Source organism: Triticum aestivum, chromosome 6B, assembly GCF_018294505.1.
Source record: "Triticum aestivum cultivar Chinese Spring chromosome 6B, IWGSC CS RefSeq v2.1, whole genome shotgun sequence".
NCBI classification, from domain to species: domain Eukaryota; kingdom Viridiplantae; phylum Streptophyta; class Magnoliopsida; order Poales; family Poaceae; genus Triticum; species Triticum aestivum.
In genome coordinates, this window is record NC_057810.1 from 208,751,991 (window position 1) to 208,769,431 (window position 17,441).

General features: G+C 41.5%; 1 protein-coding gene and 1 long non-coding RNA gene across 3 annotated transcripts; one reads left to right on the plus strand and one right to left on the minus strand.

Moving 5' to 3' along the window:
* Positions 1-550: 550 nt before the first annotated feature.
* Positions 551-7,678, plus strand: LOC123136604 (protein STRUBBELIG-RECEPTOR FAMILY 3). The gene is made up of 17 exons (XM_044556028.1): positions 551-1,012; positions 1,910-2,039; positions 2,117-2,185; positions 2,401-2,466; positions 2,585-2,656; positions 2,751-2,822; positions 2,917-2,988; positions 3,075-3,140; positions 3,870-3,935; positions 4,071-4,474; positions 4,559-4,615; positions 4,712-5,070; positions 5,154-5,422; positions 5,520-5,658; positions 6,460-6,599; positions 6,726-6,882; positions 7,164-7,678. The coding sequence occupies exons 1-17, from the start codon at positions 892-894 to the stop codon at positions 7,248-7,250; spliced, it is 2,346 nt and encodes a 781-aa protein (XP_044411963.1). The 5' UTR covers positions 551-891; the 3' UTR covers positions 7,251-7,678.
* Positions 7,679-11,857: 4,179 nt separating this feature from the next.
* LOC123133975 (uncharacterized) lies at positions 11,858-13,577 on the minus strand. 2 transcript variants are annotated; one of them, XR_006465453.1, is made up of 2 exons: positions 13,293-13,577; positions 11,858-12,503 (listed from the first exon to the last, which is right to left on the minus strand). It is a non-coding gene; the product is annotated as an uncharacterized lncRNA (long non-coding RNA). The 2 variants fall into 2 exon arrangements; XR_006465454.1 differs by having other exon boundaries at positions 11,858-12,899; positions 13,293-13,304.
* Between the last annotated feature and the right edge of the window lie 3,864 nt (positions 13,578-17,441).

The following is a 17,441-nucleotide window of genomic DNA, read 5'->3' on the forward strand; positions in this document are numbered from 1 at the left end:
CGCGTTCGTCTCATGTCCGCGCCGACATAAATCCGGCTCAAAATTAGGCCGAAAATGGGTCGCCAGGCGGACGCCAAGCGAACGCGCGTTCGTTCAGGTCAGCACCTTGGGCCGACTTTTATGTCCGCGCCGATCCAAACGGTCGGCGGCGGACGAAATGAGTGGCCCTATTAAAATTGCTCTTAGATCCTGATTTCAAGCCAACAATAACAAACGTAGACAAAGGGGACAATCTACTCCACCAAGTAGCACATGGGAGCGAAATATGACGATGGCATCCATCCAAGGTTCCGCTCCCAATCCTGCAACGGATCTCCGTGTCAGCAGGGCCCCCATCCCCTTTCCCCTGCACGGCGCCGGTGGCATCAGTCTCACGAGAATAAAAATCCCATCAAATGCCATGTCCAGATGCAAATGCCCTCTTTTTTTTCCCATTTGCCTTTCCCCCTCAAAATCCTCCTAAACCCTTTTCTTTCCCTCTCCTCGCCTTTCCCCATCACCACTCACCCACTCCCCCCTCCCTCTCTATCTACCTCCTTCCGCCTTTTTCACGCCCGTTGCTCCCGCACGCTACTCGCTCCTCACTCCATTTCTCTCACTTCGCCGCCACTCCCACAGGCCTCTCTCTCTCTCCCCCCTCCCCCTTACAGCTACTAGATTCTAGAAGCCAACAAAAACAGACGGGGGCGAACCAGAAAAGCAAAACCCCAAGTCACCACTGTCAGTTCTCTCCCTCTTCCTCTCTCTCTCTAGATCTGCGCGAGCCTCGGTTTCCGCGATCGCTGGCTGCGGCGGTTGCTCCTGCAGCCCTGCCGCGCCGTCTCGTGCTGCTCCCGCGCGCGCGTGTGCTCGACCGGCCGATGCTCCACTAATCCGAGGCCGGAGGGAGCGATGCGGGCGGGAGGCGGGTACCTCGGGCGGGCGGGGGGTCGGGTGCTCCTCCCGCTGCTGTTGATCGCCACGACGGTGGCATTGCTGCCGCGGGCGCTCGCCCTCACCGACGCCGCCGACGGTAAGCGCCCCCCCTGGTTGCTGCCTTTGCTCTGCTTGCTGGCTCTGGCTGACGAATTGGTTTCCGAGCCGGTTTGAACGGGATGTGCTTGCTTTGCTTCGTTTGGCTCTACTGTTTGTGCAGCGATTGTTCGGGGGGAACGGACGATTTGTCGGTGGAGGGGAGGGGGGCGTTAATTTTCATGCAGTGCTGCTGCACCAGTGGTTGGTGAGAAATGTGCTGGGTTTTGGTTCCGCCGATTGGTTCAGCTTGGTGCAGCAGACTGGTGAGGGGTGGGGGTGTGGGTTTGTGCCGTATTTCTGGATGTCATGTCGTCACTGAATTTGTGTGTGCCTGTCCGTGGAAGCAACGATGTGATGATATCAGACAATTCGGATGTCGATGTGGAGAGTGGAGGCTGAGAGCGATGTTTTTGGTCCTGAGGCAATGTGGTGCCATGTTCTGCAGACTACCATCATTGTCGATGCCAATTGGGGAGATACGTGTCTGCTTTCAGTTAGGATTTGGTTGCGGTGGAAAAAATGCAGGATAAAGGCGTGGAAGATTGGTTAGGTTGCTTACCGTGGATGCGAGCTTTGATCTAACTTGCGCTTGCAGTCCCTCGTCGCCGATAGTTAATGCCAACATGGGTCTCAGTGGTAGAAAGCTGTGATGTAAAATGTGGCTAACTGCGCGAGTATTTTCTAGAGAAATGGTCTTAATAGCTGTTTATAGTACAATGCTGGATTGCGTCTCCAAGTACCTGATTTGGTTGTTCCTTTTACACAAGTGGCGCTGTACTTGCAAATGCAGTTGCAATTTATTTAGTATGTGAATCTATATTTTATGCCTACCGATGTTACAAAGCATTTTGTTTCTTGCTAATGGCTTGTTTGTCCTTCCATTTTTTGAATGCAGTTTCTGCTATAAATGGATTGTATGTTGCACTTGGGTCACCAGCTCTTCCTGGATGGACTGCAAATGGTGGAGACCCCTGCGGTGAGAAGTGGCAGGGTGTTGTATGTATTGGCTCAAATATAGACGCAATGTACGTCAATTATTCTGTAAATTCCTTTCCCTGGTAGAACTTTATATTTTGGGCTTTTATCAACTCATTATCTGTAGAAATTTTATTGCTGCAACGATGGGAGGACAGCTGGGAAGCCTAGGGAACTTCACAGCTATAACCACAATGTAAGGGCCTTCATCGTCAATTTTATTCCCTCACTCATGTTTGATAGTTGTATCATCTAATTATTCTGTCATATATTCCATGGGTGTTTGAGAAAAAAAACTATGTTCCATGGGTGAATTAAGAACTTCTAGGGGTACATGTAATTATAGGCAGAAGTTATGTTGTCCTCTTATCCCGATTGAGCTTTTTGAGTATTTACTTACATTTTTTGTAGAAATCTTAGCAACAACAAAATCACCGGAACTATACCAGATGATCTACCTGTTACACTGCGGAATCTGTAAGTTCTGTTCTTACTTTGTGCAGCTCCTTGTTCAAAAAATAAATAAATTGTGCAGGTCCTTTAAGTGTTTCTGATTACATAACGAGATGATCTTTTTCTGTTTCTTGCTGCGCAGTTTTCTCTCGGACAACCAACTCACTGGAAGCATCCCCATGTCGCTATCAAAACTTAACAGTTTAACAGCCATGTAATTTATTATTTTCCCTGTAATTAAAAGAGCCACATATTACTTTCCTCTGCAAGCTGTCTCACTCAAGATCTGTCATTCCGTCTTTTCTCAGGTCACTCAATGATAACCATCTCGATGGACAACTACCAGATGCTTTTGGCTCCCTTGTTGGACTTATAAACCTGTAGGACTAACATATTTCTCTCTCTTTTTTGTTACTCGCCCTTAATCTTCATTCAGCTTGCTGATTACATTTGAGCTTTTATCGCAATTCACAGGGATATTTCTTCCAACAACTTCAGTGGTCCATTGCCAACTTCTTTGGGAAACCTGTCATCACTAGTTACGCTGTATGTCTAGCCTACAATTTCTTTCTTGCATTTTTCCTTTTTGGCTACTTTCTTTTTACATTTTCTAATAACATGCTATTTCACAGGCGAATGCAAGATAATCAACTATCTGGGACCCTGGATGTGTTGCAGGGTCTTCCCCTCGGTGATTTGTATATCCACATTCTCTTTGCTGATTTACTTATATTAGCACATCAAATAATTGACAATGTTCTGTTTATAAAATCAAATATTTGATCAGTTAATTGTTGATTTTATAAGAACCTGATTGCTAAACAGAAACTTTCTTTCGGTCATTGTATAGACATTGAATTTGACTGCAATTCGATATAATTCTGGACTTGCGTGCAAGTATGGCACACAGTTTCTGCCTTATTTAGCATAATCAACCTCGAATTTCCTCAGTCAAGGCTGTACAATTCCCCCCGCAAAAAAAGGGCTGTACAATTCCACATACTTAAACAATGTATATGTCAGTTACACACTTGGCTCTGTATGTACAATATGTAATCAATTACAAAAAATGTAACAATATTTTTATTGGTTAGAAGGAACAGCTCACTGGATAAGTAGTTTTGCATCTCTTATTTGAGCCCTTTATATATTGTACCTCCAGTTCTCCTCTGTGCTCCAGTTGTTTATCAGGACAATGGTATCTCAGTATTTTGTTTCTTTCCTACAAACCGTTCTACAAAACAATAACCAGCCAGTACCATCTTTCATGCAATGCAGTTGATTTTTGTGATTAATAAAGAATATTGATGTCAATCAAACTCTTAACTGTCGATCCAGTTTGCAATACAGATCATTGATAGCTTTGGTTTTTGTAATGCATACAAATATATCCGCTTTGTTGTGATAATTTATTTCTCTTTTAACAGAAATATAGAGAACAATTTATTTTCTGGACCGATTCCTCCAAAGCTACTCAACATACCAAATTTGAAGTAAGAAACATTTTCCCTATTTCAGGTTTATTGGTGTCTTCTACAATTTCACATTGTTCTTGTATCTATATAAAGAATATTTCCTGCACTCGATACTTACACAGCTTATCAAGCAACTAATTATTTTTCCTACAGAAAGGATGGGAACCCATTTAATACCAGCATTGCTCCTTCCACGTCACCCTCTTCAACACCGACAGGCCCTACACCGACACAAACACCATCATCTCCTTCATCCCCTTCAGGAACTCCTTCATCGTCTAATACACCCTCGAGCTCTTCTAGTGGATCCACAGCTCGAGACAGCAGATCATCCTCCGGGAAACACAAGTCTTCAACCCTAAGGACCGTTGGATACGTTTTTCTTGCCATTGTGCTGTTCATAATTGTTGTGCTGCTGGTAATCTTTTGCCTGTCCAAGTACCAAGAGAGACAGAGACATGATTATACAACAAGTCAGGTGGGAAGGGTGCACCAAAGAGTTGAAGAGCCTAAAGTCAAGCAAGCTTCAGCACAGTCAAGGAACGACGTTAAAAAAGGTCTACTTTACTTACCTTTCTGTTGTATAATATATATGTTCTACTCTGTTATTTATATTGTGGTATATGATGTTTCATTAACAGGCTCAGCTGGGGTTCCTGACAGGAAGCCTGTTCGTGAAATAAATTTGGCCATACCAGGTACAGATACTTGTAAATCTGACCACTAGTTCATACTGTAATATTGTTGACCTGTTTAAGTCCAAATGTATAATGTAATTTATCAACTGCTGGCAGCTGCTCTGGAGAAGCCTCCTGAAAAGAGAGAGGAGCGTGTAATTAACTTGGAGCGAACAGAGTCGGATATTTTTGCTGTGGAACCTCCGCCACCTCCACCGCCGCCGCCGCCGCCACCACCACCGCCGCCGCCGCCAGTGTCCCCACCACCACCTCCTCCTGTTGAAAAAGTGATTGTTAATCCTATTGTTAGGCCAGAAAAAAGAGCTAGCACCCCACCAAGGGCAGGTCCCTCGACATCTGCAACATCCTTTTCTGTTGCAACACTTCAGCAATATACAAATAGTTTCGGAGAGGAAAATTTAATAAGAGAGAGTAGGTTGGGAAAAGTATATCTGGCAGAACTTCCTGAAGGCAAAGTATGTACAATGTATTCTTCATTTACTCAAGAGGATTTTATGCTTACTGAAATGCTGTCCTCATCTTGTTTTATCCTATACAGTTACTGGAAGTTATGAAGATAGACAATGCCAATGGAAGAATACCAGTAGATGACTTTCTAGAGCTGGTTGCGTGTATATCAGATATTAGACACCCTAGCATCCTTGAGCTTGTTGGATACTGTGCAGAATATGGACAGCGGTTACTTGTTTATAACCACTTCAGTAGAAAAACACTACATGATGTGTTACATGAAAGAGAGGATCTAGATAGTGCACTGTCTTGGGGCGCCCGTCTCCAGGTTGCTCTTGGTTCAGCAAAAGCCTTAGAGTAAGCTGCATTCTACTTCAAAATACCTTTTCACGAATGATTAATTTAGCTTGTTAAGGGGCTGCCTTCATATTTAAAATCAATGCTCTTCTTGCAGGTATCTCCATGACACCTGCGAGCCTCCAGTAGTGCATCAGAATTTTGAGCCAGCCAATGTGCTTCTTGATAATCGATTCTCAGTACGTGTTGCTGAATGTGGACTGTCTGTATTGACGTTGTCAAGTTCTGTTACACAGGTAACCTCAAGTGTTAGTTGTAACTCTTGTGCTTAGGGTGTTTTAGCCTTTTTTGTAACCAAAAGATCTACAACATTGATTAAAAAAAGAAAATTTACCATGTTTACTTACAATTTGGAACTGTATGTTTTGTCAAGATCTTAATCCTTTAGTCCTGATCTATCTGACAATGAGTTCATGGAGGATAGCAACTTCTCTTATGTAGAAAAACATGGCACCCCAGTTCTATTACTAGAATGAAACTTGTAAACAAGATCTGTTTCAACAGTACAGTACAAATTCTGAGTCTCGAAACACCCAGTCGTTAACTGGTTGAAATCCTAACAAATTATCCCAAGTACTGACCAAAATAATTAGACATGATTTGCTGAAGCATCACTAGACTTCATGAAGTATCATTTTGTTTTCCAGTGACCTTCAGAAACGAGCCATTGCCCCACAGTTGTTCAGTTGATTTCCAGCTTCGTCGTGCATGAACATACTTACATATAATTATGGAGATAATATAGAGCTAGCAAAACTGTGAGCCCCTGACATTGACAGCTATTAGGTCTAGTCCAACAATTTCCTTACAACTAGCTAGTTCTCTCTACATCTTTAGCTATTTTATGGCATGAAAGGCAATTGGAAAACAAAAGGAAATTTGACTTGATCTATATTTATGGATTAATTATCTAGCAGTTATTCTTGCTTCTGCATTTGTTTTAGGGGATTCTTGCTTCTGTACTTCGGTGACGTGTGCAAATGAATCTGAAACCTATAATATATGGGTACTCACAGTTGCGTTCCTTTTGATTTCAGTTGTCTGGTCGCATGCGGGCACTACTAAATTACGAGGCACCTGAAATCCAGGAATCTGGAACTTTTACTGATCGAAGTGATGTTTACAGTTTCGGTGTGGTGATGCTAGAACTTCTTACTGGTCGTAAACCATACGACAGGTCAGTGATGCAATGTAATTTGCAGTGCTCAATCAGGATCCTTTTTTAAATGTTTTTACATCATGCACCTCCACAAAAAATGCGGCGTTCTGATGCACCTATTTGTTATTTTCTTAAAATATGCAGTTCTCGTCCGCGACATGAACATCATCTTGTTAGATGGGCCCAGTCTCAGTTTCATAACATCGAATCACTAACAAAGATCGTTGACCCTTCTATTCGTGGAGAGTGTTCTGAGAAAGTGTTGTCTCGTTTTGTCGACATCATCAGTCGTTGTATTCCGGTAATTCAATGCTTCCATTCCTTCTTAGCTAAGCTGTACTTTCGAAGCACAAGACATGATACAATATGTGCTGCTTTGTTATAACTAGCACATCCTTCAGGTTTTTGTTGCTCAGATTTTTCTTTCCAATATGAATACTTGGGGTAAAAGCCATTATTTTCTTGGTGTCCTATAAACTTGTTCACTATGATATTCCGGTTTTATTTAGCTCGTTTCCGAGGACAGCAATATAATAAGATGATTTTATTGAGCATGTGGCTGACCCGAAATTTCTTATGCAGCCGGAACCAGAATTCAGGCCGCCAATGTCTGAGATTGTCCAAGATCTAGCGAGTATCTTAAACGCTGCTGGTGAGGAATCAGAGTGATAAGCAAAATCAAGGATGGGCCATATATATCGAACGTTGGCGGCGCAGCCAGTGAAGTATATTCAGATGAAACATCTAGCACATTCTGGGGAAACCCTGTCAATATTTTTATTGGACAACACCGTCAACCAGTGTACATGCTGATTTGGAGCCAGAAAGGAGGTAGTGGTACAGCCCCCTTTTGGGGAGGAGGGAGGACATACGGGGATTCTCGTTGTTCCCGGGCAGAAGATCCTTGTATTCTAGGCTTCTAGCCATGATTGTATGAGGTGTATCTCTAGTAACCACCTATAATTTTGGATAGTTTTTTTAACTTATTACCTTGAAGTTAGTGATGTTCGTACGTTTCTCTGCATGCCCGGGTCTCGTCTATCTATGAAGACAAAAGAAATGTTTTTTCTTACTCTATGTAGTTTTAGAACTCTTAATGCTGTTGTAGTCTGGTATAGATGCTGTGCAGGGGCAAATGAAGTCCCTCACTTGACATGCATGCTGTTCCTAAATATTTGTCTTTCTAGAGATTTAATAAGTGACTATATACGGAGCAAAATGAGTGAATCTACACTTTAAAATATTCTATATACATCCGTATGTGGTAGTCCATTTAAAATCTCTAAACAGACAAATATTTAGGAACGGAGGGAGTAGATTCTACTCTGGAGGCAAAAGTACCCAGTCCACAAACATCGCTCACATGCACCTTTTGCTACAGTAAAATTAAAAAAAGGTTCAAAAAATCCTGAAATTTTTTGTCAACAAACATTGATGGTCACATCAAAATCAACAAAATTGAGGCTCCAAAATGCTTTAAAAAACAGTTTCTTTGGAGCATGATTTTGCTTTTTTCCTCTAAAAATGTCATTTCATCACAAAAATTGACATGCATGTGAAACACACATCAATGTTTGTTACCAAAAAAATTCAGATTATTTTTTGAAAATTTTAAACAATTTTTTGATATTACTACATCAAAGGGTGCATGTGAACTCAGAGCTCACATACTCCATGTCGGAGTTCATGCAAAGACTATGGTAATAGTTCTAAAACCACATATGCACGTCTTCTGGCTATGGATGATGAATAGTGCTTGGTGTGATATTTTGTTTGCAATTTCTTATGGCAATGTGTAAACCAACTTTATCGAAAGGAATGACTATATTAAGAGTAAAAGAATGTGTCAAGTTCAAAACTAAAAAAATCTTCTGGTTATGGCCTTTTGGGTAATGAATGGTGCTTGATGTGATATTTTATTTGCATTTTTTTATGGTAATGTAGCCCTCGTATGTTAGATTGCTGTGGTGTAAACAAAGTTTGTCAAAAGGAACGACTATATTAATAAAAGTTAAAAAAATGCATCGCAAGAAAAAGTAAAAAAATGTGTTACACCCAAAATTAAAAAGAGCAATGAGCCTCTTTTCTCTTTTTTTTGGTCTTAGGCCTTTTATTTTAACAGCATGTGCCTTTTTCCTCACTTTTTCCTCTCTTTTTTTCCTCTCAGAGTGGCAGCTGATTGCATCCGTGGAGGCGAACCAACGACAGGCAGCCCGGTAGATAAGCAGGGTGCATCTTCCCACCGCGGGCAATATGGGACAAAAGCTTTTCAAAACTATAACATGCACCCTCCGCAACATGGACCAACTCGGTACGCAGGGGACACGACACACAATCCGGCCCACGTGAAGTCTCGGTATAAAGGAAAAATGAGTTATTTATGTGAAATCACTAGTTAAGGAGCGCTCCCCGCAACGATTAGTCGCGGAGCGCTCCCCACTTGCCAAGTGTCGCGCGCGGAGCGCTCGTGAGACTTTTCCGGGACGCTCCGCGCGCAACACTTGTCACATGCACGACCTCTCCCGTGGTTTCTGGTTTCTGGTTTCCCTTTATGATTTTTACTTTTTTCACTTTAGTCCTTGTACTTTTAATGTTTTGTAATACATTTTTGATCTGTTTTGAGATCTGTTTCTCTTTAGTGTGGCTAAACCGTCACCGCGGACTGTTCTTTCTTTGCCGTCGTCTCCGGCCGTCGCATCCGCCGCTCTTGTCGTGTGGTTACAGTGGCCCTCGTCGCGCCCGCCGCGCTTGTCGCCTGCCCTTACGGCGGTCCTTCTTTAGCATCGACCGCACTTCCCCATTCGCGATATCATCGTTCCCTACTAGTTGCCTTCGTGGGTTTCCTGTTTCCCTTTTAGTTTCTCTTTTTGTTCCCATTATATCTCCGGGCTATGGAGATTTATGGGGTAGTTACGGGTAGGGGCTACCAACACTATTAGATGTGAAGTTTCAACTCGGTTTGTGGAATTAGTTCTTGATAATCATTGTGTTCTTTGCAGGTATGGCCTGTCCTTTTTGCCGTATGCCGGGTGGCCCGTGTTCTTCTGTTGATTCTTCTGTAGATGTGTTCACTGTGGTTCTGGATCGGCGTTGTTCGAGTCGTGTTGTAAGAATAACATTTTATATTTGATCAATTTTTGGCATACACCCTTATTTCTTTGGTTCTGCTGTTGCTATTTTGAAGGGAAATTATTCTAGGTATTCTTTTTTTGATCATGATCATTCGTTTTTGCAGTATATTCCATGCAGTGTTAGAGCTCATCTTGCTCGTTACATCGAGGAGTGTAAGGCTTTAGCCATAAGTAGGGGTGACAGAGATACTGATCTTGCTCTTCACTCTAGTGAGGGTTTTTTGTATGGTGTTCTGTTTAGTCAAGGTCGGATGAGAAGCAAATTTCATGGTCCTTCCTGGGAAGATTTGGTCATTGATTATGGTTTTCGTCATCATGATAGAATGACAGTTAGGCTTGAGCACTATGGAACGTTGATTGGTGTTGACTTTTATCGGGGTGGAGATATGTTGTCTCCTTTACCTTATGTTGGTAAGGTTTAATTTTAAGGAAGTGTTTAACTTGTTTTATTTCACATGATTTTTCTGTTACCTTGATCCTGTTTAATTTTATTTTTGTAGCTCTTGATGGTTTGAGCGACTCCGAGAAGCAACTTGTTGGTAGTTGTTATTGCACCCGTGGTGTTTTTCTTAATTATCGGCAGATGTATTTCATGACGTGCCAACTCTTTGATGATGAGTACATACCCTGTTGTCCTTTTGTTCACATGATTAATTCCATGAATGTTAATGGTCATCATATGGTCAGATTTATTTTCCATTATTTTTCTTTGTTTATGTTTATTTATTTATTTTTATTATTTCTTTTATTTCTAGTTTTTAATTTTTGGTTTATTTCTAATAGCTTGATGTTTTTGTCAGGTTATTCCTGGCATTGTTCTAAGAAGTTTGAAGGAGTTTGTGACATTTCCCAGGACTGACGTTTTAACTCTTGAAGTTACTTTGGTATCTCGTGATGATGATATATGTGTGAGCACTCCTTGTTGCTACTTCGTTGGCTTGGGTAATAGGATGATGTTCAAAAAGGAAGGATTTAGTGATTTTCTCCAAGCATCGTCTATTGAAGTAAACAACTTGGTGCTCATAACTTTCAAAGAGCGTGATGGGAAGCTTGTTATTATCTTTCATCTTCTGCCACAGTGATGTTAGTTATAGGCTTTGATCATAATGGATTTTGTTTAAAAATCTATGCTACAGTGTAATGTTATTTATATATGAACCTCAATGTTCATTTTTGCACTTCATTTATAGTAGAGGCATGGCAGTGCATCTCTTTTTTAGATTTTTTTGGGATGGATGTTGGTTAATTGGAGGCATAGTTATACATAGATTAGAGGCACCTGTGTGCCTTTGTTTTTTCTATGTTTCCTCTGGCATAGGTTGTAGAGACATGAATATCTGTGGAGCATCCAAGAGGCACGGGAGATCAAGCGTGAATAGCTTGTACAGTCACGATGCATGTTACACGAGGCACGGGTGTTTGGGCATTAGAGTCACGTGAGTGTAGCCTGTATAGGCAGGAGGCACAGTTATAGATTGGTGGCACAAGTATAGGTTGGTGGCGGTCATGTGTGCGGAGCACGTAGGGTCACTGTGGTTTTCATGTGAGGCACGTGGATTGAGTAAACGCAGGCATGAAAGTGAAGTCATTAGAGACACGTTGGTGAAGTCACTACGGGCACGTTTGTGTGGCTTATGTTCTGGAGGCACTGGTATGAACCCTCTTGATGTACAAAACGTGTATATTTTATAGAGGCACGGGAGTTTGACAGGAGAGGCATCGGTGCGAATACTTTGTTAGAGAGGGTCATTTGCGTATGGCAGCTCAAGCACAAGTGTGAAGTCCCTAGTGTCACGGGCGTGTGGCACCACAAGCATGGTTTGGAATATATATTTTGAGAGCCACGACATCCTACAGAACATAGGTACTTTGCACACAACAGTTTATTTTTGTGGCATCTTACAGAAAGGAACTTGTGTGCAATAAGCAAGGAAGTTGTGAATGGACAGAGCAGTGTTTGATGTGAAATGTGGTTAAACTAACCAAGTGCTTGTCCCTTGCATGTGTGTACTGAATGTTCTTCTGCAGTATTTATGAATTATTCATGCCAATGTTGAATAAGCATTTTACAGAAAAGTTAACAACGATACAATCACATATTCTTTGTAAATGGACGATGCATCTTGTGTAGGATAAATATGAAAATTATAATATAACATCGTGTCATATATTTATCCTTCTATAATTATGGATACAATATATGTTTTCTCAATACTAGGAGATAACTTACTAATTGCATTTAGACATGCAAAATGTATTACGCATTTGTACATGAGCACACCAATGTGTTCAAACGTAAAATAGTAATATACTACACACAGAACCTTTGAGCAACAACAATCATATTTACAACATAGGTTAGTTTAATGTAGGCATTTATTTTCTCGCAATTTACCAACAACTGTTTCCCTTCTTGCGCTTCCAGCCGTTGGTAGATCCGTCGTCTTTGTTCTTACGTGGGCGGAGTCTTTCCTTCATTGGTTGTTGGTGGAGGTGACGTAGTCCGTTCTTGATGATTAGGATTCTACGGTATAACTCGTAGCTAACATACCCGTCTTTTGTTGCGTACTCAAGGTGTAGCGGGGATAGCGGCTTCCACTCCCAGAACTGGTGCTTCTCCTTTGGGAATGATTTCTTCATGTTCTTGTAGGAGGGGTCGGTGATGGCCGCTGCAAGGTCAGCCATGGAGTCCCTTTCTCCACTGCCCTTGATACAGAATTGCCTCTGGATGTCGACGTGGTACTCGTCTGGAATTTTAATCCATGCACGGGCCAGCATGGTCTTGTCGCTCCTGGTGTCGATGCTAGCGAAAGTTACCGCTTTGCATTGCAGGAAGTCAAGTAACGTCTGGCTAAAAAGCACAGACACAGGGACGGAAAGACGGGGATACGGATACGGGAATACGGGATACGACATTTTCCAAAAACAGCCATTCGGGGATACGGCAAGTATATATAAAATAAAATAAAAATATGCCATGTAATATAGAGTTAAGACAGAAAATTAAAGAGAAATAGATCAAAATAAAGAATAGACTAGAGTACTGCCCCATTTGGTGTCTCTTTTATCAAGTGCTTGATCGATCCTCATCCCCCCATCTCATTGCAAGTTGCATCTTGCAAAACACATCAAACACAAATTGGCTACCAGCTGTGGCGCTCCCAGATGCCATGCCACTTGCTAGTTGCTACTCCCTCCGTCCGGAAATACTTGTCGCACAAATAGATAAAATTAGATGTATCTAGAACTAAAATACTTCTAGATACATCCATTTCCCCGACAAGTATTTCCGGACGGAGGGAGTACCTATCAACAAGTGTGCAGCAACACAAGCTGTTAAATTCAGAAATAGGCAGTAGCACTAGTAGGCTAGCAGCAGCAGCATCAGCCCAAGCAGCACAAGCGAGCAGCAACAGCATAACAAACAGCAGCAGCACAAGCAGAGAGGTAGCAACAACAAGTCAACAACAAGCTAGCAAGCATCCAGACCCAGTAGCTTAATCCCTTAATAATGGAACAAAATCTGAATCTGAAGAATAAAAGAGGAAGAGGTTGAAGAATGGAGAAGCTGCTGGGTTACCTACAGGCTACAACTGCGAGGAGCTGAGGAGGCGAGGAGAGAGAGAGAGAGACTGGTGCTGGATGGAGGAGTCGCCGGCGCCGGCGGCGGCGAGTCCAGGTGGTGGGAACTTCGATCCAGAAGGTGGCGGCTCCTTCTGTTCAAGCTGGGAGGCAGGGAGCAGCTCGAGCTGGGAGGCAGGGAGCAGCTCGTATGGAGACCCTGCAAAATAGGGTTACATATTGGGCCGTGGCTGGGCCGGGGGTGTGTTTTTGGGCCAGGCCGTATCCCTAACGTGTCCCCGCGTATCCCAGTTGTTTTTTCTTTTTTTTAATTCGAATTTCGGGGATACTCCAAAATTCGCGTATCCCGCCGTATCCTGCCGTATCCTCGTATCCCGCCGTATCAGGACGGCAGTTCGGCGATTCCTGGCGTGTCCGTGCTTTTTAGACGTTTGGGAGCGCTCGGACATGCAGTAGTGGTATACAGGACATGCTCACACATTGCAAGTTGGATGACGGCGATCCCTTGTCGTATGTAAATGCTCTTACGTGTGTACTCGAGGTTGAGGCTGACAAACTTGTTCTCCTCCCCCTTCAACCATTCCTCGTACTTTTTGATGATTCGCTCCATAGTCTTTGGGTCGTTGGTGTACACCACTTCCAGCACGGTTGTACCGTGGGTAGTGATGTGTTCGGTGCATGTTGTTAGTTTCCCGTCGTCCATGGCCGCAGGTGTGCGTGCGGTGGTGAAATTGTTGCGGTCGGCGAGAAACAGATGAGGAAGACGATGGAAATGGACTCGGTGTAATGAAAGGGATCTTTAGTTTGTCATGCAAAAAATGTAACGGTCAAAAAGCAGTTGTTAGCCATCCGGCGGTTCCAGGGATAGATTTACGGAAACAGGCGTTTGTTGGATCAATTTTTTTTTAAATATTTTTAGTTATCTTGTTCAATTAAATGTTTTAATCGTCGTGTGCTGCCTACGTGGTTGATGTGTGCGTATTCCATCCTTGTTTGTGAATGTAGTCGAGTAACAGTGGAACACTCAGCAGAGTCATGGTCGTGCCTTTGTTGTCGAAACGTTTTTTTGGGTCATTAACATTGCTTAGTCAACGAGGCACTGTTGTTATGTTGTTTGGTGCACATTTGTAGGTTTAATTTTTTTTGGTGAAGTAAACATATTGTGCATTTGAAAATGGAGTCATGTTTCATGTTTAATTGAGATATGTTTCACTAAATGGTTTGAATAACTTTGATAACATGGCATTGCTATAGGTTTTGATTCAAAAAGTGATTCTTGATTTGTTTGATTTTTGAAATAGAGTTTAACAGAAATTTATTTGTTTTTGTTTTTTGGTTTTTGGAATTGTGAATTTTTCAAAGGTTAACCAGCTACTTGAGTGTCGATAAGAAATACATTTGTTCCAAAGGATCATTCTGACAGTTTAAACAGCTAGTTGAGGCTCCATAAGAGCTACATAAGTTCCAAAAGATCATTTCGATAGTTCAAGCAACCACTTGGTCCATAAATAGTTGCGTTACTTCCATTCTAATAAGCAAACTTATAGTAACTAGTGTTTTGCTCTTGGGAGGCACCATCATGAAACAGAACGATGATGGTTCCAACGGAAATCTAAGGAATGCGCTGAATGATGATGGACACAGAACGATCATGGCGCTCTTTGAAAGTGATCAGAACAATGTTCTTTTCAACAAAGGATGCAGCTGATATGAAGTCTATGAAAGAAGACTTTTCTATTACCATCCTGCAGTCATTTTTGCAGATGTAGTATGAAGGAGTGATGACATGGGTAGGTTCTTCAGGAGCTTCAAGGGTCGCCTTGCCATTGGTTGGCATGCCCACCCATCTTTTCAGTGTCGAGACTACGCTCCTTGGAATTTTCTAGAAGAAAGCGAAATTAAATATAATTAAAATCATTGATTTGCCACTTGGACATTAAATAAAAGAATGGCTTAATATGGTGAGTGTGCAATCATTAAGATATTACATATTGAAAGTAATATATTTCATGGCATGTTCATGTTTATGAGTAAACAGATAAAACAATATAGTAAGAGAACAACAAAAGTTTTGTTGTTTTAGGATTAATAAATAGGTTCTTTATAATTTTACATATAAGCAAGATTATGTCAATATTGTTTATTTTACATATAAGAAAAATATGTTTGGCACTTTAACAAGGACAGTTATAACTAACCATGACGCGGTCTTTGGTGTTAGTGGTAGTCAACACGTGGACAAATGGACGGCAACGGATGAAAGTATCTCCGAAAAGGCGTTGTAGAAAGAGTCGTGTCTGGTCGTAGGTGACCTCAATATCGTTTGAGTAGACACAACACTGAACGTGGTCAAAATCGTCTAAAGAAAGATCGTCGAGAGCTAGAAAAAGAACAAGTATTCAAAGTTAGATATAGTTATATCCAACACGGGGTTAATATTATTCAGTTTGATGCATGCATATAAAATTAAAACGAAAGAAGATAACTTTGCAATATTAAATACCTACCAACATGGGGTAATGGAAGCAGCCTCCTGTCATCCCGATATGTTTGTATTTCGAGATTGAGACCCTCATCTAGTAGTTCAAATTCTATGCGGTCTGCAGCACATAGTTCATAATCATCCGCAAACATGTTCCACTCACCACCGTAGAACTTTGTGTAGTTCGCCCTATGCTTAAACAAAGCATTGTAAGACCTTCCTTCTTGTGTAAGAAGGGTTGGCTCTACCTGCTCTTTACGCAATATTCTTGCTTCTTCCTTCCTCTCATCAATGTGTTCAGAGAGAAAAGCTCTGACATTACAAGGTACATACTGAAAAATAGTAAAAATAACAGTTTGTAAGTATAAATTTGAACTCACGGATTATTAATGTTAAAAGTTTTCTTAACTTGGATCTGAATTTTTGATAATAATTAAAGATAATAACATAATGGTATTATAAATTAATGGATAAATATTTTTGGCATATGTTGACTAATTTTAATTAGAACTGAAGATGCACTATAATAATTAAGGCATAGGCAGGCAAACTAATGGAAAATGAAAACAAAAGACACGTGCAATGAAGTGATAGCAGGGGAGCCTAGTGTAGGGGCAAGGGGGTATGAGTACCAGTGACGATTTCTACTGTGTTGTAAGCAACTAATATGTTAGTAATGCTTACTAACCATGCGGCTCCAGCAATTTTCATCAAGAATAACCTCAAACTGCTGGAGAACTTCAGGGTGTGGTTCGTAAGGGCCGTCTGGTTAGCGGCAGGTAGGGCAAACCATACCTAAATATTTCAGAACAACTATGTTAAGAAAACAAGAATATCATAACAATTTAAAACAAGCTTCAACGTTTAAGGTAGACAACAACTAGCTTCAACTATGTTAGCCATATTAAAAATATCCGTACGAGAAAGCAGACAACAACTACAAATTTACCAGAAATCTTGTCATCTACTTCTTCCAGAAAAGCAGTATTTACAAAGTTTATATCACTTGTTTAGATTTTCAAAATGGCTTTTATATTCCTTTAGAGAATGAAGTCGTTGTACCGGATCTAATGCTTAAATAACTACCAAATGAAAAACCTAAATGTAAAACAGTAATAATTTAAATATCATTTTTAAAACATAAATATGGATCGGAGCATGCTGCTTACGCATATGCTTTTTACCTGGGAAAGAAGAACGACGACCGGCGACGAACGGTGTTTGGGGTAGTGGAAGCTTAGGGCAAGCACCCACGACGAGCAATCTACGAGAGAAGCACGGGTTAGAAATTAACCGAGAGACCCAATGAAAACCCTACAATAACTTGTTTGAAATCAGATTGTGTGTGGCGAAGTAGCACGAACCCTAGAAGCAGGTGACGGAGAAGGCAGATGGGTTGTGATGTGGCCGAGGGAGTCAGAGCTTATTGAAATATAAAGGAGACTCGAGAGAGCAAGAGTAGTAATGAGTGCTTTTTTTTTGTTCTGCGAAATGGAAAGAATGCTGATTGTAGATGGTGTGTGCATTCCGAGTTGTTATGGGGACACGAGACGTTTGACTCGTCCAACTGTTTACCACTGGAGTTGTCCAGCTGTGCTGCCTCTCACCGGACTCTTCTACATGCCTATCGTGCCTCACAGACTTTTTGTGAGGCACGGTTATACA

Bases quoted from the DNA above. Each gene is read 5' to 3' on its own strand.
- LOC123136604 (XM_044556028.1), top strand. From the start codon at position 892: ATGCGGGCGGGAGGCGGGTACCTCGGGCGGGCGGGGGGTCGGGTGCTC. The intron at 4,475-4,558 runs GTCTACTTTACT...TTTCATTAACAG, and splicing joins AAGGAACGACGTTAAAAAAG to GCTCAGCTGGGGTTCCTGAC. The intron at 6,883-7,163 runs GTAATTCAATGC...TTTCTTATGCAG, and splicing joins TCATCAGTCGTTGTATTCCG to CCGGAACCAGAATTCAGGCC.